The 23,029-nt window shown below is 41.9% G+C and overlaps 2 protein-coding genes across 11 annotated transcripts in view; one reads left to right on the forward strand and one right to left on the reverse strand.

The window, feature by feature from the left end:
- NSUN6 (NOP2/Sun RNA methyltransferase 6) overlaps positions 1-12,016 on the forward strand; it is a 73,934-nt gene extending 61,918 nt beyond the window's left edge. The window contains exons 12-14 of one of the 2 annotated variants that reach the window (XM_040451283.1): positions 2,592-2,720; positions 9,919-9,980; positions 10,786-12,016. The gene's annotated coding sequence lies outside the window, so the exon portion shown is untranslated. The remainder of the gene's footprint in view (positions 1-2,591; positions 2,721-9,918; positions 9,981-10,785) is intronic. The other variant, XM_040451284.1, reaches the window with a different exon arrangement.
- Positions 964-23,029, reverse strand: part of CACNB2 (calcium voltage-gated channel auxiliary subunit beta 2) — a 381,041-nt gene continuing 358,975 nt past the window's right edge. For all 9 annotated transcript variants that reach the window (XM_040451274.1, XM_040451276.1, XM_040451273.1 and 6 more), the window contains 5 exons: positions 13,655-13,764; positions 7,905-8,056; positions 6,389-6,484; positions 5,226-5,411; positions 964-4,327 (listed from right to left, as the gene is read on the reverse strand). In XM_040451274.1, the coding sequence (XP_040307208.1) occupies positions 3,833-4,327; positions 5,226-5,411; positions 6,389-6,484; positions 7,905-8,056; positions 13,655-13,764 (1,039 nt within the window). In that variant the 3' untranslated portion in view covers positions 964-3,832. The remainder of the gene's footprint in view (positions 4,328-5,225; positions 5,412-6,388; positions 6,485-7,904; positions 8,057-13,654; positions 13,765-23,029) is intronic.

Genomic DNA, 23,029 nt, shown 5'->3' on the forward strand with positions numbered 1-23,029 from the left:
CACCACATTTCTCCAGACTTCCGGTGTGTTTTAAAAAATCCATTTCTTCCCCTGCTTTCTGCAAAGCCTTTTGTGCTAAGCTGGGATGAAAATCACAGATCGGGAGCCCAGCAGTAAACATGTAAACTGTTGATTAACACTGACAACTGTCAAAATACAAACAATGCAGGCAAAACTGATGAAAAATATTTGCATATTAAAAACAGCAGGACAAAGAATATTGTTAAAAATTGTTGCTTTGACATAGACAGTTTCAGTGGGTTTCTTTCCTTCAAAAAGTAGGGCAACTTGGAAAATAAAACACATTTAAAGGACTTAAGTTTGAGAAAAAAATAGAACAAAAGGGGAAAAAATCTGGGAAATGTGGAGGACAATATATTATCTCTTAACATACTTAGGGTTAACATATTCTTGTGAAACAAAAACATTTCAGTTTAACAGTGAGTACATTTTACTTCAAAACCCTGTGCCATAGTTTACTTTAAATCGTAAAGTGAAGTACAAGTCGTTGAAAATGCAATTTAACCAGAATTAAGTAATTGACCCAGAACGATCTAGTGGCTGTTTTCTCCAACAGCGTGACCCTTGGCATGGAAATAAGGTTAGCGTCCGAGACTAGTAGCACTGTATCATTGAGCGGAGGGATGAGGGTGAGGATTTAAATTTGACGTCAAGATGGATCTTCATTTTAAAAACGAAGGAATAACAAAAACAATCTGAATCAAGAATTGCCACACATGTAAAACTAACGTAGGAGAAAGATTACTCTGCTCGATCTTAAAGGATCTTTACCTACTGTACGCGATCATTTTATCCGACATCACGGGAACGTCGCTAAAGTAACGTCAGTGATTAGCGTTGCCCTTGAGAGAGCTGCTCCACAAGTGGGCACTGGTGTTGAAAACAGGACGTATTCTCAACTATCAGAATCATCCCTAAAATGGCAATCAATACTTCTACTAGTAAACAGTGCAGAAAGCCAGCTCTTTATTTGTTTTGTATGAATGACTTTAAACCAGATTTGTTGAACAGTTCAGTGTAGCTGACAGTGAATGTTTAACAGGAATGCATAGCAGACCATGTTAAAAATGTGGCATTGTCCCAAAGTACAGTATGACTAAGACATCCTACATTTAGCAGCACCTTTTTGTAACAGTAACTTAAATGAGCAGTAGAGAAAGAGCATAGGAAGAACTGAAACGGATTTGACAATAAAACACAGAACTATTAAGGACATTTCCAGCATTTTCTAGGTCGACTACAAAGATCATGATTCTACAACTGAGTAGGTTAAGATTAAGCCTTTGCTGAGTGAAGAGACTAATTTTACATTCCACAAATCAGTAAATCTCCCATTGCCCTTGGGATTATTTCTTCATTTACAAATTTAGAACACACTGTTTACACACATATAGATGTTCATGTCAAATCCTGCAATATATTTTTTTTGAGGAATACTCTGATTTGGACTACTATGTTTCACAGTAAGTGAAAAATTAAGAATCCAGATACAAATTTTAAAACCGGAATCTGTTGGCATGACTCGTTGAAAGATTAGTGGTAGCAGCAAGTAAGATAAATACCAGTTATATTTCAAGAATTTAAATATTCCAAAGTCATTAATTGGGATGAAAGTTCAGAAATATTTTACACAGGTAACTGTAACTGGAATATGGTTTCCCAATGATACGAATATTTTACATCAAAAATGTTTACATCTACCATTTTTATCTTCAGTAAATAAATTTGTCAACAGTACAGAGCTAATTAACAAAAAGATTAATTCTGAGGAAAATGTTTCTTCCATTTGCGGGTAAAACCCTTAAAGTGTAACTCATTTGTAAAACTGCGTTTTTCTGTGCAGGGAGGGAAATAAGGAGTTAAATGTGAAAGTTTTACATATAAAGCTCCAAGAATATTTGGCAAGAACCTGGAATAATCAAAGAAGCAGAACAAAACTAGATGAACCGACTTAATAATAATTTTACAATGTGTAGATCTGAAGTTAGGCAATTATAGATGGGCCTTTTCCAGGGACAAACTTCAGGTGCTAGGTACTTGCACACCTAATACTGTCTTACCTGTCCAGTCATAACTGGACAAAATGGACACATAAGTGACACGGAGAAGGTTTTAGCCTTAGCGTGGCAACCACACTGTGAGCTGCTGACAGTGCTATCTTTGAGGCGTGGAGAACAGCATCTTCCGGGCTCCCCTTCAGAGCAGGTGTCTAACATAAGAAGATATTCTTAATGTTTTGTTCACTTCAAGTCCCCTCATTTTGCCCTGATTACTTCTGAAGAGCAGAAACTTTGGTTGTAAGAAGCACTTCTGGGTTTTGACGGACATTGACGTGTTGGAGTTGGTGGTAAGGAACAGAATGAAGGGTAAATCTGGGGGAGATAGACCACAGGAACGATAGGCAAGGTTTAGAAAAGGAGGTGGGAGAAGGTAGAAAAATTTATTTTCCCACGAAATAATTCTACAAGCTGTGTAAACATTTCTTACTAAAACAAATACTCAAACACACAAAGATTGTACATTTCCAGTGAAACACTCACAGTTAAAAGTTGCCTGTGTTCTTACTCTAGGAGCAAACACAAGGAGCCAGCACATGGATGCCTTCCTAGTCACCTTTGGCAGCGAGCTTCCTCACATTCCCTGACTGCTCAACGGATTATTTTTAAAGCGACACGTAACACAATTAAATACAAAGCCAGGTGGGTAGAATTCTAGGTCATCAGTCTCGAGTCTTCAGCACTCGGGTCCATCTCAGTCACTCGTGCACACTCGTACCGCTCTTACACACAGACGCACTTGCACACAGAGAGGTCCGGCTCGTCAAGTCCAGTGCAGCGACATAAGACACTAACTACTCAGGACGTGTTTGTCACAATCAGTGTGAACTGCATGGATTAGAACAACCTTTGGAGTTTGGTTATATTTACCATAATTTATGGTCAAAGTTATAAACTTACAAGGATGGTAAAACATTCAGAAATCAAACCTTTTCAAGTCAAGCAATCACGCGTATTTACAGTATGTACAGACTTTCTACGAGAATGGGGGTAGGTGTCTAGACGATATAACAAATTTCCTGAAGGTGGGCATCTCTAGTCCCTGTAATTCATAAAGCAAATCTGCTGACTTGGCATTAAGACTCTAAAATAGTGTGATCAAACTGATATATATATATATTTATATATTATATATATAATTATCATAAGAAGGTGTTTGCAGAAATAACATTTACAAACTATACAGTACACAGTACTAGTACATAGAAAATAGATTCTAACTTTATGATCCCCTTTGTGTAAGGCAAGACTGAATCTGTCCCCAAATTTAGTCAGCCAGAGGTACAAGCAAGAAACAGTGGTCCATGGATAAATGAGTATGCAGATCTGGTGCCTACATATTAAAAATCTGGAGAATCAGGAAATTCCACTTTTATCTGGGCCAATTCTGGCTTGCTGGATACATTAAGTACATTTTTGAAAACATCAACTATGTTTCTTAAAATACTAAAGCCACCGGGGTGGCAACAGATTTTGTTCAAGTGGCAGCTATCCCAAACAGTTTTTGAAAAGTCCAGTATACAACCGGAGCACTGCAGCCATACGAGGCCAACTTACGTAGCACTTGCAAAAGGAAAAAAAAAAGGTATATTAATACTCCTTATCAATCATGCTATTGCTATTCAAGCAACAGCAATACAGAGTATACAAGACAGATCACATCTGACTGCAATGTAGACCCCAGAGATTTAGTCTGAGGATGGTGTCATACAAGACTTAAAAAAAAAAAGAACAAACACACAAGAGGGCAGAAGTCACTGGCGGATGTAAACATCCCTGCTCCACTCCCCAGCCTCGTTCCGTTTCCGGGCTACGCCTTCTCCATCCTTGTCACAGTAGCGATCCTTGGATTTATGCCGGCCGCGCTGTTTGTTGCACTCGCCGTGGTCCTGCTCTCGATCCAGGTCCCTGGCACGGTGTCGAGCTTCCCTGTGTCTGTGCTCGCTGCTCCCGTGGGGCTCCTCTCTGTGGTTGTGGTCGCGGTGTGGGGCGTAGTGGTCCCCCTGTTCGGGGGGGTAGTCTTCCTTCGGCTCCACGTAGGCAGAGTCTCGACTCTCCTGGGTTTCCGAGTCAAACGTCTCCTGCCTGGAGAGGCCTCGACTCGTGCCACCACGATGGCTGTGGTGCTGGGCGGAGGACGAAGAACGGTGGTGGGGTTTCTTGACGGGTTCCAGGCAGGGCTCTTCTTCAGCTTGGGAGGCGGAACGGGCAGGAGCAGAGCGCGCAGTCCTCGGATCTCCTTGAGAACCCTGGCACAGGAGGAAGTCGGCGCAGGCATGAGCCAAGGCCAGAGCGTCAGGAAGTAACATGTCAGAAAAGCAAGCCCATGCATTCAGGTTTATTCCCGTCTAAGTTTCTAGAATGAAATCTCACCTACTCAGTTACTCCGTACGTCTGATAACACCCAGTGGCATTTCTAAGGTTTGTACTACATTATACTGGACTTGAATTTGTAAGAGCCTACAACAGCATACAGAGGAACTTTCTTTTTCCCCTTAATGAGTAAATGAAGGGGGGAGGGGATCCTTTTATATGTTCTCTTGGAGTTCAAATCAGATTCAGGGCCCTAAGGATTTTCTGCACACAAGTGCACATTTAACTACCTCTACCTGAATACACACGGGAAGATAAAAAATGCTTAAGATGTTGGCTTTGGATTGAGGGGAAAAAAGTAAAATGACAGGTGCTCCCAACAGCACTTAGCATGAGGAATGTACTGTCCTAAGTCTGTCTTGTGTATTAATTCATTAATGCAGTGGCCGTAGGGGACAGGTTGCCATCAGTCTTCGTGAGGCAAGGGGCACGTGAGGAGCTTATCCAAACTTACATAGAGAGTAAGCGGTGGAGCGGGAACGTGACCCCAGGCAGTCTGATTCCATGGTTGTGCTATATAGATGGTATAGGAAATTCTATCCTTGTCTTCTAGAACATGTAGTTAGGGAGTTTTAAAGTTTATATACGTCTGTAGTATGTTGTTTACCTGGTTTGTTTACTGTCTTCAGTGGGAGCTGTGTACCCGTAAATGACTCAGTGTGGATGGAGCTGCTCTAACTGGAAGGAGTGCTGTGCTGGGTGACTGGGAGTGGATCCCGGCCATGTGACCTAAGGCAGCTCGGTTTCTAGGCCGTAAGGAAGAGCTCCTCTTACCTGTGAATTAGAGGCTTGAGTGGGGCTAGTAGGCAGAGTCGAAGTAGCTAAAGTCCGGCTAAGGAGAGGGTTGGGGAGATGGCTGCTGGGGGGGTGGGTGGCCTTCCAGTAGGCCTCCAGATAGTCGGCAAGGTGCTCACAAGCATCCTCCAGCTGGTTCTCGTCCAGGATCACATCAAACAGCTCCTGCAGAGACAGACACTTCAGGTGGCGCACTTAGCCAGCCCCGCACCGAGTGAGTTGCACACACACACTCACACGAGGGAGGGGCTCAAGAGCTGCACCACTTTGTATTTGCTCGTGTGCTCCTGCTTTCTCCTTACCTAACTGGCTGACTGCCCTGCTGAGTCTGATTGCCAGTCTGTCTGCCTGAGATAATCATTTACAACCCTCGATGCTTAACCGTGGCAATCACCAGAATATGAAAGGTGTCGTGAAAGTTGTTTAGGACATGATAGAAAAGAGAAGTAAAAAAAGAAAACAAAAATACAATCTGGACAGTAGAGAAGAGGCCTGTTTTTTGACATGGAGACTATGAAAAACTTAATCTTGGAAATGACTGAGGCCTGTTTAGGACATGAAATTTGGCAGAAAAAAGCTGAAACCACAGATGATTTGACAGGGTGCAAACTTCAAAATATTCTAAGCAATAGAAAATTAATATAATCAGAACTCTTATAACTTCTGTTATACCTGCATATCAAAACTAAACAAAAACCCAGAGGTGATCCAGGGTCCCAAAGCATGATAGGTAAAGGAGGGATTAGAAGGAAGAAGGTGTTTTGAATGTTCAGAAATTTGTTTTTACATGGTCTCAAATCAATTTCTCAGTTGTTAAGAGCCAGCAACTTGCTCCCTATTATTAGAAGTGAATAGTAATCCCAAATCCATTTTAGCAACGAAATTTTTGAAACCACAATCTTGTTTCATTTAAGACAATTAGATACTAACAGTGCACGGTCACCACGGAATGCACTGTAGCTTTTTGTAAGCCATGATCTAGACAAGTGCTTGTGGGAACGGGTGGGACAGTTCACCTCTTGGGAGTGAGGACCACGGCTCGGTGGGGAGAATTCCGTCCGGTGTTTGTGTGCTTGCCTTGTGGATATGCCGCCAGGTCTGAGGACGCAGAGTGGATTGTACCGTTCCGAGAGACCACTTACCGGAGGACACTGAGCCAGTTTGTCTGCTGCTACCATCTGGACATTGAGGTGTTTGGCTTGAGATTTCCCTCGAGATTTTATTAACCTTTGTAAAACCTGTGCGAGATAAGGTGTAACGGGAGAACATCTGCACTCAGCTGAAGAAGCAGCTCAATAGACTGAGCTACAAAATGTCTAAGATTGCAGAATTAACGCGTTCACACACACGTCAGGTGCAGGCTTCAAAAAAAATACCCAGCTGGCATGGAGCTTATGCCGAAGCTTACCAAACCTCTGGTCTCGTGGCTCCTTTATGTTTACAAAAATTGAGAACCCCAAGAGCTTTAGAACATACACCTGTTACATGTGAACATGTTACTTATTTTTGTACAAGTGTCTATAGTTTTTTGCAAAGTCTCCTAGCTACACTTACTTTTAACCTGCTACTGTGTATTGTTTTGGTTGGAACATGTGAAGAAATTTATCCTTCAACAGGGAATTCAGGAGAGGAGGAGTATTTTAGTAGCCTTTGCAGGTAACTGTGGATATTGTCTTTTAACATTACACCAAACTACTTTCTTCACGACAGTCTGCACGTGAAAGCTAACACCCTATCCATGAACTTCTCTTACTCTTAAATTCCATTGCCCTGTCTTGAAATTTGAACGGATCTTTTACTAGGCATGATTTGTAACATCATTCATTCATCATCTGGAAAACCAATGGTGCACTGAGTTCTTCAGATCTTCTGACACATTTTTAAAATAATATATTTGCCATTACCACTAATCTCAGAAAAGTCTGTCTTTTGAGAACCTGGTAAGCTCTCGGGTAGATTCGAATTTTCTGAAATTCTATTTTTTTGTTTGAAATCTTCAGTTTTATCACTGGTGACAAATGGGAAAAGATCTGCCAAATAAGCAAGTCTGAATAAACATAGTATGCCAGTTGTTCTTGCAAATAAAAATGGTGTTCCATCAGAAAAGAAGCTACTTGAGTTTGTATTGCGAAGTGTCCTCAAGGTAGCTAACTGCTAAAACTGTAGCTGAAGCACTTTCAAATGTACTTCCTGTTTCATTACACAGGATATTGAAAAGGCTTGTATTGAAGAGTCAGATTTTACTCCTGTGTCAGGATACTGCGCAGTACAACTGCACGGTGGTGGTTTTCTTCACTGTGGGTGCTGTCTGGTACCAGTCTCGAGTCATGGACACTTAACTTTTACCCACCTTTGCACCATCAGTGCAAATGCCCAAACACTGAAAAAGGAAAATAATGTCTTGGTATTACTGTGGAAATCATTTTGACCTTGTGGACTCTCACAGCAAGTTTCTCAGAACCTTCCTCCAGGAAACCAGGGACCACACTTTTAGGAATCACTGTTGTAAGCCATGTGTTCGCTTATATTAAGAACTCTTGACTACCCTGTCTCTTCACACTCCTGATGTTAGAAACATAGCCTTTTACAAGTGTAAAGCACAACATAAACGCCACAGTGAAGTGTGATTAGAGAGCAGACAATAACAACCCCACTTACCTTAGGAGAAGAAATCTTTACGTATACTATAATGGGGGCCAAGGAAGTTTTACTAAGTTGAGCTGGATGATTAATAGTATCTGCGTCAAGGACTACCAGTTGCAATGTTCTTGCAAGTTCAAAAATCCTTTCGATTTCACTCTGAACTTCCGCTGTAAAAGGTTAAGCAGAGTTCAATTAAAGTATTTTTAGACCCAATAGAAATAAAGTAAAATGCTACACTGTTTCTTCACCTGGAAGGCAGGTAGGACAGCCAGTAGGTTAATGTTCATAGGCAACAAAGCTGATAAAAGGTATCCTTTGGAAAGAGCTGTCTCTCCAAAGTACCTTTAGAATTGAGGGAATTCTTTCAACGAGCTATAAAATTTGCTTCCAGTATAACAGTTTGAGTAGGAGAATCAAAATAGTTGGCTATCTGTGCTGACTTACTTTTTGTGCTGTAAAACTTCACTCTGTGAAATCATTTCATAAAAATGTTGTAAAATAGAAACAATGTGTTTGTTTCTGACCATGTTACCATAGCAACTGTCACCACCTTTCTTTTCACTGTATCAGCTTAATCTGTGTTTATACTGTTACCTATTGGTATGCTTTCTGGATATGATAATCTAGATAAATGTATTAGCAAGCTGAAATACAACATTAAAAACAGGAGAGACGTTAATGGTATCTGTAACAAACTTGTCCAAAAACACACTTTTCATGGTTTCTACCAACAGACGAATGGCCCTGCAGTATTCCTATTCTAAAAGGGTAGTGCTCCATTAGAAGCAGCACTACAGGGCACCTGGATGGCTCATTCAGTTGAGCATCCGACTCTTGATTTCTGCTCAGGTCTTGGTCTCGCGGTTTGTGAGTGCAAACCCTGCATCCGGTCTCTGCTGACAGCATGGAACCTGCTTGAGATTCTCTCCTTCTGCCCCTCCCTTGCTTGCACTCTCTCAAACAAACATTTAAAAAAAAAAAACAGAAAAAAGCAAAAATCCAAATGATAAGGTTTATAGAGAAAGTATCAACTAAAAATATGCTTGAGCAGCAGGGAAATTTCATTCAGTTTGTCTACCCCATGATCTCTCTAGAATCTAAAACAGGATGTCCAATAGAATGTTCTGTGATGATGGAAATAGTCTGTATCAATGCCGTCCACCCGACAGCCAGCCACTAGGCACTTGCGGCCACTGAGCACTCGAAATGTAGTATGAATGAGAAGCTGAATTTTTAAACTCAAAGTGAAATAGCCAGAAGCATAGATCTGTCAAGCCTAGCATGCAGCTTGCAGTGTCTACTACAACCATGAAGGGCAGGTTCCTTGAGACTCCTAGCCCTACAGAATACCTTTCAAGTCCTCTTATTTGGTTCTGTGCAGAAGATTCCTGGAGGTAATTTCCACTACTGCAGAAAGATAAGTCACTAATCATCTGCCTCACAACATGTTATGACTAGACTCCTTTTATTCACCCGGATGTCTTTAAAATCTGGACTTAAACCACCTGCAATACCAGCTTTAAAATAATATTTGGTTACATGCTACTCGTGACAATCTTGCAGGAAGGAAAAACAAAACCCGATTAAGCTTCTGGATCTACCAGTTTATAAGAAACAGAACGTTAAATAAACTACACTATAATGCAGTTAGCAAACTTTGGACTATGGAAAACTATGCATAAGTGACCCAGACTCTTTAAGCAAAAAGTTACAAGGGAAAAAAAAAAGATATATGGAAAACTATAGACTAAGGAACTTAAGGACCTTTGAACCAATCACTGTGGACTTTAATTCGCATCCTGACTTTATATATTTACAACGCATAAGTGAGTAAAATATAAAAAATATATATGACAATTAGGAAATGATACATGGCTGAATAGAAATCTCATGACACTAGGGATGTGTTGTTAAGATATGATAATGGCATTATGGTTTAAAGAGAGTCCCTAATCTTTAGAAATAGGTACTGAAATATTTACAGATAAAATCTATAATGATGTCTGGGATTTGTTTCCAAATAATCCAGAGACAGTTGGGGGACAAAGGAGAGGACTGGAGATGAAACAAGACTGGCCATGAATGTCGAAAGTGAGTGATAAATACCTGAAGTTCCTTCCACTTTTAACTTCCCTACATAACTGAATTTAATAACAGTTTAAAAAATAAAAATGGTATATTCTGATTATTTTTTTTTCATAATAGTGTTTTAAAACATGACTAATATTGTTTACATATTCTGTACATTTACCTTATCTTTACATTTTTATTCCAATTATAACCTTGCTACAGCTTTATAACCTTGTGGCTTAACTATCTTAATTCAAGTAATATTTTTAAGAGTGTTATGTTCTTCTGCATTCTCTAAGTGTGAAATGTATCTAATGTAGATATCTTAGATTGTGATGCTTGACCAACATTACAACTGGAAAAACAAAGTTAGAACTTGTATGAATCCTACGGCTACAAATAAAGCCGTCTGTCCATCCAAAGAAGTCATGTACCACCCTAAAACAAAGTACAAAAGATGTACTTAAAGCTTCACATTTTTCCAAGTTTTCTTTCCCTTCATGTCATACAGTGGTACATCAGCATAATGAACTCCAAAGGCAACATACTATACTTTGTTTTCTGTAACGGAGCTTTTCTAAAAGTTTACGCATAAAGCAAATTTTTACCTATCAAATTATATCTTCACTGTACCGGATCTTTCATCCTTCTGTAAAAGAAGTGATTGCTGAAATTGATCTTTGAGGTGAGGGAGATCTCGAATTTAAGCTCTACTAAATATAGAAGAATCTTAAGGTATAGCATATACATAAACTTACATATCTGGAATGTTAAAGTATCAGTTTTGTACCACGTTGTAACATGAAACCTGTTTCCTCTACAACAGAGTCCACATAACGCCCACAACTTGTAATTCAACATGTACGGGCATCACTGGGCCATTCTCCTGCTATAAGTACCTATCTCCTAGTGCTACCATAAGAAAAACTTAAAATCGCCAGAGAAACCTACCCCTGCGTTTCCCTGGGAGCAAAGACTCCGTATTTGCTAATTCATTGTCCACGGAGACTTCCTAAGAATTGACTGCACCTTAAGCCCCGTCCTCTACTGAGTTCCAGATCTGTTTATACAGTCGATTGCCTGCTGGACATCTGCGTGCTTCGTAACACTGCAAATTCAACATGTGCACAAACGCAGTCATCATTTTCCTTATCCCCCTACCCAGCCTACTACTCCAGCCAAGCTCCTCCTCCTGAATTCCTTCTCCCCAGAATAACACCATTGATGACCCAGTTCCTGAAAGCGGAACCTTACAGCTCGTGCTGGAGTCGGCTTCTTCATGTTCCAGGTTCAACAGATTGCCAGATCCCGGCTCTCTTCTCTCTGACTCCTTTCATTCTACTCATTCCCTTCACCCCTGTCTGATGTCAGTCCTCTTAATCTCTAAGTTGAATGATGAATGACCACGACTACTAAATGACCTGACAGAGCAAGAATTGGACTGAGAGGAGATGCTTCTAAAGGCACCCGTTTTATTAGTTTTTGCACAGAGGACATTATTTTTCCCTGAAACAACCTCAACAGTCTGAGTTTCCCCTGACTTACCTCTTGCCCTTTTCCATTCTCTTCTCCACAATGCTGTCAGTTATCCTTCTAAAACACAAGTCCTATGGTGTCACGTCTGCTTTCCTACACCTTTCTACCGCATCCACAATAAAAGGCCTACAACGTCCTACATGATCAGGCACAGTCTCTCTGACCTCATCCTCCCAACCCCTAGCCTCTGCTCATTCCACATCTGGCTTCCTTGCTAGCCCTTAAACACATCACACATACTCCCACCACAGGGCCTTTGCACCTTCAGCACCCTCTGCCCGAGACAGTCTTTTCACGGGTAGCTTACTGTAAGGCCAGAGAATTCACAACGTAAGTCATTCTGCTAAAACGTTGCTTCCTCAGAGAGGCTCCCCCAACATCCCCATGTAAAAAATCTCTCTTCTCAGTTTTTCTCTACCCCTTGGCCCGCCTTTTCTTTCCAGACTCCTGAACCACGGACTTTTATATCTGCTCACTTTTGTCCATGTGTTCCTTATGAAATAAAAACTCTATGAGAGTGAGGAGTTGGTGTCCTTTACATCTGTGTCCCCAGCACTTACAATAATGCCTAGCACATGGTTGGTACTCAAGTATTTGTTAAATGGATGAATAAATGCCTAAAACCTACGATACATGGTTCCATAATGCCTTAAGGGTAAGCTCCAAATCCCTTAATATCTCTCCTCTGCTTCTCTGGTGTCATCTCCCACCTCCCTCTTTTAAACCATATGCTCACAGCTAAGGTAAAGAACAATGTTGTCCAGAAGCTTCTCTTCATTTTCACTCTAAGTCCCTATCATCCTCTCTACCTCTTTCCCTTTTTTTTTTTTTTTCCTAAAAGTTTCATTAAAAGTGTTGAGAGTGATGGCAGGGGGGAAGGGATGGGAGAGAATTATGAGCATGTTCCGCACTGTCAGCTCAGAGCTCACCCTGGGGGTTGATCCCAGAACCAGTGCTCTATTACCCAAGTGTAGTCAGTGAGGGTTTTTTAGGTGAGGAACCAAACTGAGTTTTCTAAGGTATTCTACATATTACTAACAGATAGTTTATTATTTTTAATAGTTTCTCTATGATTTATATAATAATTTATACAAAGATCTCAAACTCTCAGGGGCGCCTCGGTGGCTCAGTCGGTTGAGCATCCGACTTCTGCTCAGGTCATGATCTTGTGGTTTGTGAGTTTGGGCCCCGCATTGGGCTCTGTGCTGACGGCTCAGAGCCTGGAGCCTGCTTTGGATTTTGTGTCGCCCTCTCTCTCTGCCCCTCCCCTGCTCATGCTCTGTCTCAAAAATAAACTAAAAAAAAAAATTTTTTTTAATTGAAAAAAAAAAATCTCAAACTCTCAGAAAAATTACTTTATAATAACAGAACTTAACAACCCAGTTAGTGAAATGTGTGACCATGATTAACCTAAAACTCCAAGCACATGCCACAGAGAAGAAATAACTGCCAGACTATCTCATTTGAGCAAATCACGTTTATAAACAGTATCCAAACACAACCCTGTAGACATGTTCACTAAAATCTCTACACTGTTTTTGCACATAGTATCAGTTAAAAATGGCCAGTAACTAATTTTATCTTTTATCTCAATACCTACCCATCCCCCCTGACACACACTATCCTGAATATGACATAATCATTGATATAATTCACTTATAATCATTGATATAATTCACTGTATATAATTCACTTACCGAGGGTCTTTGGACAATAGCCATCACTGATGGAGAACATACTATGTTTAATCCTTACAATAATTCTACAAGGTAGTTAATTCTCTCTCTCTTTGTTGTTTTGATGAGGAAACTAGGCATTAAAGACATCAACGAACTTGCCCACAGTAACACCAATGCAAAGCCAGGAAGTTTTAGAGTCTCTAGACAGCAAAGCTCACATTAGTGGGGGAAAGGAAAAAAAACACAACAACGCTGACAGCCATGGAACATTTAACTCGCAACTATCCTAACAAATCTTTCCGTATCATGAAATCACTAAGACTGTAACACCTGCCACTGGCAACACGGGTTGGCAACACGGGTCCATTTCTTCTCTGCTCTATGACACATAGAATTACCATCTAGTTAGAGCTTCTCATTGGCAACGTCAGGAGAGAAATGTTTCAATAGCCTAAGCTCATCAGCACTGCCCAGACTTACCTAAGCTTGACCTTGTGTTAGATCTTTCTATTATTGCATGCTTGCTGGGATTGTTTAACACTGAGCGCTTGGCGAGCGAGATGTCAGCCGTGACCCTTGTGATGGATATCCTGTGGGCGAAAAGTAACAGAAGACCCTGAGGTTACTAGTTGAATAAAAGAGGATAAAGTACATTCCCAAAACACATCTAGATTTGAGATATACGGTGAACATTATTTTCACGTAAAAATAATTTTTAATGAATTGTTAATGACTAATCATTCATTTTTGCTTATCCTGCACCTCCTTACTCGGCATTTGTTGTGGGCTTACCAAGGATGAAGCGCTCTACCAGACTTGAGTCTAGTGGAAGAGATGGACAATAAATAAGAAAATTAACAAAATAATTAAAAGATCAAGATGGCTGTCAGAGAGAGGACAGATAGGGTGTTGTGACAGTAAGGAATTAGGGGGCTCATTTTAGGTCTGGTAGAAATGAGAGCACCACAATTTGGAAGCTGGAAACAGTAAGATGACAGACCCAGAGAAGTAAATATCTAAGTCAGTAACGGGAATAGTTGAGTAAAATAGAAGCCTCATGATACCTCATGATAGTTTGAAGGCAAAACTAAAAACACGAGGTTTGGTGAAAAGTCTGTTTCAGAGTTCTAGCCCCCCACCTCCCCTCGAGTCGCCAGGTGATACTCCCTTCCCCGTGTGATTTAACACCACTGGTTGATTCCCTACAGGCAGTAAAATACAGGGCCTCTGACCAGGAGACCCTAGGCAGAGACAGGACAGGGACACTAGATGGAAAAGAAAGGATTCTAAATGTTGGGCCACCAGCCCTCTTCCCTGTCTTACAGATCTGACAGCCAGGCTTACATCCTCCAGGGGTCAGAATGGAAGATCTTTCCATGGGAAAACTGACTGCCAAAGGGAGGAGACCCCAAGATAAGGACATTGGAGGTTTCCAATTAGATGGTCCAGTGAGCCTGTCCTATAGGGAAGCATGAAGCTGACAAGCCCCACCTGTGAGCATAGAATTTCCAAGTGATCATGTGATACCCCCATTCTTAGGAGCCCCACAGCACTCCCTGAGAGTCTCAGGAAAAGCTCTAACATGAGAGAGACCAAAACAAACAGAAAAAGCACCAGTATGAATAATATAGTTGATTCTTGAACATGGGGGTTTGAAGCACCAACACCCTGTGCAGTCAAAAATCCACATAGAGCGTTTGACTGCCCCCAAACTTAACTAATAGCCTACTGTTGACTGGAAGCCTTACTGATAATGTAAATAAGCTATAAACACATATTTTGTATGTTATATATTCTGTATTCTTATAATAACTAACTTTTTCTTAATTTTCCAGTATTTCTAATTGGTTCACTGGCAGGATTTTTCAAATGGTCACAATTCCTCCCCCCAATTTTCCAATATATTTATTGAAAAAAAAATCTCATAGGGGCGCCTGGGTGGCTCAGTCAGTTGAGTGACTCTTGATTTCAGCTCATGTTCTGATCTCACACTTCTTGAGATTGAGCCCCACATCAGGCTCTCCGCTGGCAGCGTGGAGCCTGCTTGGGATTCTCTCTCTTCCTCTGCGCGTCTCCTGCTCACGTACACGTGCTCCCTTGATCTCTCTTTCTCAAAAAGTGAGGCAGAGGCACCTGGGTGGCTCAATCAGTTGAGCATCTGGCTCTCGGTTTCGGCTCAGGTTATGATCTTGCAGTTTCATGGTTTCAAGCCTCACATCAGGCTCTGTGCTGGCAGTGTGAAGGTTGCTTAGGATTCTCTTTCCTTCTCTCTGCCCCTCCTGCTCTCTCTCTCTCTTTCAAAATAAAGAAACATTAAAAAAAATCCTCATGTAAGTGGAACCACACAAGTTCAAAGTCGTGTTGTTCAAGGGCCAGCTGTATTCAAAGTTGAAAGCCAGGAGATTATTATATCCAGGAAACTAACAAATTTCTGTTTAGAAACTCAGAATGAGTCGTTGGAAATTAAAAAGCAGAAATAAAAATTGAAAACAATAGCTGGAACATAAGAAAATCCAAAGGATAAAACAAAGTAAGAGTAAAAGGCAAAGAGAGAAAATAGAAGGTATGAAAGTTAGAGAATTACCCAGCAGATTCAACTTCCAAATAATAAGAGTCCCAGAAAAAGAGAGAATCAAGAAAGCAGAGAAGAGGAAACCAAAAAAGAAAAAAAAAATACTAATTCCATAAGAGTCTGATTATCCAAATTGAAAAGGATGGGCACAAAGGTTCAAAGTTCTACACCGGGACTCAGTCTTCACAAATTTCATGACATGAGGGACAAAGGAAAAAGACAGGTCCCACACTAAGTGTCCTGTAATTCTTTTTAATTTTTTTAATGTTTATTTTTGAAACAGAGAGGCAGACACAGAATCTGAAGCAAGCTCCAGGCTGTGAGCTGTCAGCACAGAGCCTGACATGGGGCTCAAACTCATGAACTGTAAGATCATGACCTGAGCCGAAGTCAGATGCTTAACCAACTGAGCTACCCAGGTGCCCCACGTGTCCTGTAATTCTTAACAGCAACAATGGAAGCCAGAAGATAATGGAGCAAAAAGTTGTCAGAATTTTAAGGGGAAATTATTCCAATCAGAATTCTATAGCCATTTTAACTCTCAAATGGAAGAGTTGCTTAAAGACACTATTAGATATTCAGGGCCTCCAAAAGCTCTGTACTTTTCTAGGGAAACTACTAGAGGATGTTGTGGACTGAGATGACAGGGAAACCCTGAAAGCGATCAAAGGATCTAAGGAAGAGGGGCTCCAACCCAAAAGGGGGGGTGAAGGAAACCCCAAGAATAAAGGTGAAAGACGTCGCAGAATGACAGAAGGCCCCCAGAGGTTCAGGAAGTTGAGTGACTACAGGATGCATTTCAATACGCTGCAGGGGTGGGGGGGGGGGGGGTGCGGAGTGGTTCAGACAACTGGGGAATTAAGGGCTCAGTTAGGGCCAAATACAGAGAAAGTTAAGCAAGCATGAAAAGTAAAATTACTTATCTCATGGTTCCCATGAGAAAACACCAAAGAAAGAACTTTAGCGTGCTGTATGGCTCCTTTGAATATTACCCACAAGGTCATAATACATAGTAAAAATGGAACCAGCTGAAATTAAGATTTAACCGTTGGGAGACTGAAAGAGGAGATGTGTGCAGGTATGGGAGAAACAGCTGTAAGATGCAGGAGAGGTAAATATGTTGCAAGGTAGGAAGTCAATAGATAAAGCCTAACACCGAAAACTCAAGTAGCAAATCGAGCACGTTATCTAGAGGTAAGGAGTAACGAAGCAAAAGGGCCACCTAAAGTAGTTTAGAGTGGTTGCCAACTGAAGCACAGGGCATTTGGTAAAATGGGGGAAGGGACTGCGGGCTGTTGTAAAGAAATGCGCGTTTATATGTCACAAAATTCATCTTTCTGGTGACTGATTCCATCAATTTGGACCAATTCATAGAATCCTCTATCTGCAACCACAGTCATGATAAGAAATAGTTCCATTACCAACACCCCCCCCCAATTCCCTTGTGCTGCCCCCTTTATTGTCAGTCTTCGCCCCCCTTCCCTAACCCTGGCACCCAAAGAACTGCCTTTCATCCCTCTGGCTTCGCCTTTTACAGAGTATCACTGTAGCCTTCTGAATGGAGCGCCTTCCACTTCTCATAATGGATTTGAGATTCAGCTACATTGTTGTACGTTTCCATTTCTTCTTACTGCTGAGTGGGACTGCTGTTTTTTTAAAAAATAAGTATTGGATTTTTGGGCTTTTTGTCCACTGAGGAGAATTTTATTTAACATGTAAGAAAAGCAATAACCAGAAAAGAGACACTAAAACATCAATCTAAACATCGTTTCATTATTATTTCAAAATGCATTCACAAGTGAAATCAGGCTACAGGTGAAACACCCAATGCTTAGTAATCATTTAACATGTTTTTGTTTATTTGGGGGTGGGTCTAGTAGCTAGGGTGACACAATCTGGGAAGCTCCAGCTGCAAAGGAGGTGACAATTGAGCATCTGCCTGACCACGGAGGGGGTCACTCATCCAACACCGATTTATTGAGTGCCTACTATGCGCCAGCCATGAGGGTGCTCTTCTGGAACTCAAATTCTTGTGGGATGTAGGGAGAGAGGAAGGAAGCAGACACGTGTGATGCCAGGTGGTAAGAAAGCCATTACAAAAATAATGGAGGGTCATGAAGACACAGATGGGGTGCAGGGGAGGGTACATTTGTGTTCAGGGAAGACCTTTCAGGAAAGTTGACCTTTGGTCAGGGGCATGAAGGAAGTGAGGGAATGAGCCACACGGACACTGTGAGCAGGGTGTTCTAGGCGGAGGGAAGAGTGAGCATCTGAAGTGGGGGGCATTGCAGCAGTACAGCTGGATGGGACCCAGGTACTGCTGGCGACCACAGTCTGGGTCTGGGCACTCCCTGGGAGGCAAGCTGCCTTGTGATGGGCACCACCCTGGGCACACAGTGGTGACCAGACAGACGAGACCATAGAGCACCACACAGCCTGTGGGGAAACTGATTCAGCAGCAGGACGGGATTTTCTATAATAACACATCCTCCTTCCCTCACATGCTCAGACCTTTCCACACATGGTATGCTCAGCTGAGGACCCAACGACCTGCTTCGGCGGGCAGCTCTGTCAGCTGTGTGAAGTGGGGTCACTATCCTTTTTCAACTCCTTAAGTGTGCCTTGGGGATTGTCACCACTTGGGGTTCCGTCAAAAGAGGGACCTTGAAAATTACAAGGGCAAAATTTGGGGGACGATTCAACTTAGAGTCGTGGCTCTAAACCCTCTCGGAATATCAAAACTGCCATGGAGGCTTTGAAAGTGATGTTAGGTCCTTCCTTAGAGACTGGGCTTCAGTCACAGGCGGCACAAAGCCTTTGTTGTTTGCTCTGATTTATTTTTAAAGTGCTGCAGAGGATTCTAATATGCATCCAGGCTAGATAACCACCAGTTTAGAAGAAGCTGTCTTCACATCTAAGCAAATTATCCACACGACAGAATACAGCGATGTAATGTTTCCCAGGATTATTGATTTCCAGTAAAATTCCCTCACAGAAGGTTCAACAGCATACGTATCCCTACAATTCAGCTCGCATTCCAGACACTTCAGTGCTGACGGCTAACATTTGCAAAGTCACTAGGAAGGAAAACCAAATTTATCACTGATGGTAGCTCTCCTTCTTGTCCTCAATTTCCTTGTTAATTTACCTGTCAATGTCCTACAAGGTGAATCCGAAGATTGCTTTGTTTACAGGACACAGTTGGTTAGGATGGATCTGATTTTAAATGGGCTACTCCACTGCACACAACAGAGAGAAGATAATGATTTATCATCTCTTCTTTGACCTGACACACTTTAACGCTATTTAACAGCAAGGATCACGATTCTGACAACTCTCCAGGGCTTCAACAAATGAACCTAACTAGGTTTAAGAACAGAAAAGAATTCCTGTCAACAGTCTCTTCCTCACCAACACTTCCTCTTATATTTTCTTCCCCTTGGGCTTCCAATTTGTAAAAATAAATTTAGTTTATTTCATAGATAATTAAGGAGCAGTTAATTCTTACTTCTTCCTTCCCCTATTCGTGCCAAAACCAAAAGACATTTAATGATTCAGGGACTCTGGATGTCTTGCCATGTGTTAAAAAATTCAATTTTTGCATGGATTTTTGTAAGTGTATCTTATGGACCCTGTTAATTCCTTTGAGGATCTTTACTAGGTGATCCCAAGCCTAGAGTGTTAAACGTGAGCTTTATGGGTCAGATAAGCCAAGGCAGGCCCATTAATAAAACCATGTGGAAATTACTCCTGGCCAGAAGCAGCAAATCAATATAGTATTCACATATTTGGTTCATTTATCTCTTAAATGAAATCAGACTGAATGGATAATACTTTAGAACATGGGTCCAAGATATACCCTATGGCTGGCATCTGTGTTCCAAATTCAGAACTTACTAGGTTTAGACAGCAAGGAAATACCATCTCATTTCTCCATCTTTGGGGTTTTGGAAAGGACAGTGGGCTAACTCAGCGACAGAAAGCATAGTGCTTTGTCTAAGAGAATTTTCTGGGTGTGCATTCTCACGAAGACCATCCCAAACTAGGATAAATGACAGAGGCAACAACGAAGAACCGAAAAGTAACTAAGCCTGGTCAGGACTATGCCTTTTTCACTTGGCCAGTGCCCGACATGTCGCCTTGGACCAAGCCAAAGACTATGTTTTCCTGGTACAAAGTGAAAAATACTTCATAAAGTTATGGGGAAAAAAAACCAAATTAGGAGCGTTTGATTAGGTGTATCCTGATTACCAAGTCTTTTTTATACCTCAAATCAGTGTCTGCTTTCCTTTTCTGCCTCTTTCTGTCCTTTTCTTGTCCTGGCCTCCCTTGCTGAAAGCCAATATAAATTAGAAATGGCTATAGAAGCAGGTGTGGTCAAGGAAAAAGCAGTATATTAAGAAATATAAAAGAACACGGAAACCCACAGATACCATCTATTGTACCTGTGTTGTTAGGATACAAGAAGGAAAGGAGTATCGAGGAGAGGCACCAAATTTGTCTTGTTAAAAATGCAGAGATTTAAACCAGCCCAGTATGTTCCCACATCCCCTACAATCAACTCTTTGTTTAAATTTCGAAGTCTCCATTTTAGACTCCTATCATCTCTTTGATGCTTCAGGAAGCGGCTTAACCTTGACCACGGTGCCCACTGATTATCTGACTCAAGGCTTCCTTTCAGTGAACTTGAAGCAAGCTCCTTAAAGCCAAAGCCCTTGTCTGATTTTGCTCCTCGCAATGCCTGGCACATAGAGTATGCTCAATAAAACTTGCTGAAGCAAGCTGAGGGGGAAGGGGAAAAGAGGAAAAGGATTCAGTCCAAGCCCATTAACACGACCCACTAGATATGGCCCTGGCTTTGTTACCAGTCACTCCTTGTCGAGGGACTTGACTCAAAGACCTCTAGCTAGCTTGCCTTCCCCATGATGCTGTACCACACCTTGATGCCTGGACATCCTTTCTAATGCCTTTCTAATTCGAGTTGGTGAAATCTTAGCTACCACTTTAAAACCTTTCCTAGAGAGGACATCCCTGTCAGTGTTCCTCCCTCCTCTCTTTACCCCAGACACACACATGCTGAGCTGCCCTTTCATTCACTTTATATGTCACTGGTCGAAATTTCAACTGATGTTCGACACCTAAGGTCCACAAAGACAGTGAATGGCTTCGACATCTCTGCGTATCTCTAGCAGGACACATATAGGAGACATTCATTCAACAGTCACCCACAAGTATTGTTCACAATGGGCGCAGTTCCAGGCACTGAGAACACAACAGTTCATATAAGAGATTTAAAAACAACAACAACAACAAAAAACAACAAAAAACCAAAAAACCTGCCCTCATGGAGTTTATATTCCAACTATGGGAGAATGACAACAAACAAAATTCATAAATACATAAAAGATTCATGGAAAAAAGGAAGGAAGAGGGGATGGGTGTGTGTATGTGTGTGCACATATACCAAGAAGAGTATCTGGCACAGGGAACTAACTGCAAGTGCAAAGGCTCTGAGGTGGGCATGTATCTGGCTGTCTGGCACACTCCCGGAACAAGGAAGTCCGTACAGCAGGAACAGAATGAGCAAGTGGGAGAGTGTAAGAGATGAGGTCGGAAGTAAGGCAGGGTGTGGGGGTGTGCATGGTCAGACCAGAGAGGGTCTTAAAGGCCACTATAAGGACTTTGATTTTTACTCTGTGTAAAAAGAGAAGTCATGGGATGGGTCTGAACCCAGTGATGGGATCTGGCTCACAGTTTAACAGGGTTGTTCAGGCTGCTGAATTGAGAAGAGACATTAAGGAAGCAATGATAGAAGCAATGATACCAGTTAGGAGGCAACTTATGATAATAATCCAGGGAAGAGATGATGGGGTCTTAGACCAAAAGGATAGCAGAGGATGTGTGAGAAGTCGGTAGATTCTTGATATATTTTAAAGATACAACAGCATTTGGATGTGGAATGTAAGAGAAAAAGAATAGTCAAGAATGATTCAGGGCACGTGGGTGGCTCAGGTGGTTGAGTGTCCGACTCTTTTTTTTTTTTTTTAATTTTTTTAATCTTTATTTAATTTTGAGAGAGAGGACAAGTGGGGGAGGAACAGAGACAGAGAAAGACACAGAATCCGAAGCGGGCTCCAGGCTCTGAGCTGTCAGCACAGAGCCCGACGCGGAGCCTAAACTCACAAACCGTGAGTTCATGACCTGAAGTCGGATACTTAACCGACTGAGCCACCCAGGCGCCCCGAGTGTCTGACTCTTAATGTAGGCTCGGGTCATGAGCTCACTGTTCGGGGGATCGACCCCCGTGTTGGGCTCTGTGCTGACAGCCTGGAGGCCACTTGCGATTCTCTCTACACCCGCTCTCTGCCCCCCCCCCAAAATAAATAACCATTAAAAAAAAAAGAATGATTCAATGATTTGTGGCTAATGGGTGTTAGAACTAAGAGATGAAGCAGCTATACCTGAGGTGTGGAAGACTATGAGAAGAGCAGGCTTTAGGGGAGTTGGGAGGTTCAGTTTGAGAAATCCATTGGACATCTTAGTGGTGATCCTAACAGGCAGCTGGGTATATGGGTCTGGAATTCGGCGGACAGACCGGCGAAGGAGTGCTATTCAAAGTCTTAAAATGAAATCATTCACGGCATGAGTGTAACTAGAAGGGAGAACACCAAAGGACTTAACCCTGGGTTCTCCCAGATGTCTAGCTGATGAGAAGGAACCAGCCAAGGAGAGAAAGGAGACAAAGTGAGATAAAAGAAAAACCAGGAAAGTGTGCTTGTAGGGAGCAAGCAAACAAAGTATTTAAATGACGATGAGGCAGTCCAACATGTCAGTTACGAGGAGGGCTGAGGATTCACCCCTGGATTTAACGATGGTGAAAGTCACGGACGATCTGACAGGACTAGTTTGGGTTGAGCGATGGATGCGTAACTGGAGTACACTTCAGTATGAGAGGAGAACAAGTGTGTACTGTGGGCTCAAGGAGCTTTGCTGTAAAGAAAAGAAAAGGAGAAAAATGGAGCAGCTAGAGGGGAACAGACGTTCTAACTTTCTTCAGAGGGAGAAAGTACCTTTTTAGATGCTGATGGAGTTTCCATTAGAATGAGAAGTAGCGATAAGGAGAAAGGAAAGGATTCTCCAGCTGTGTTGGGGTAGGAAGGGATCTAAGTGCCCAAGTCGTTGGGTTGGCCATTGCTAGGAACGTAGTGACAGGGAAAAAAAGAGGGCATTCCAGCAAACACGCAAGTGGGGCTCGGTGTGGGCGTGGCAACTCTAGAGGTTCT

This window comes from Herpailurus yagouaroundi, unplaced genomic scaffold (assembly GCF_014898765.1).
Source record: "Herpailurus yagouaroundi ecotype Mexico unplaced genomic scaffold, PumYag 203, whole genome shotgun sequence".
NCBI lineage: Eukaryota > Metazoa > Chordata > Mammalia > Carnivora > Felidae > Herpailurus > Herpailurus yagouaroundi.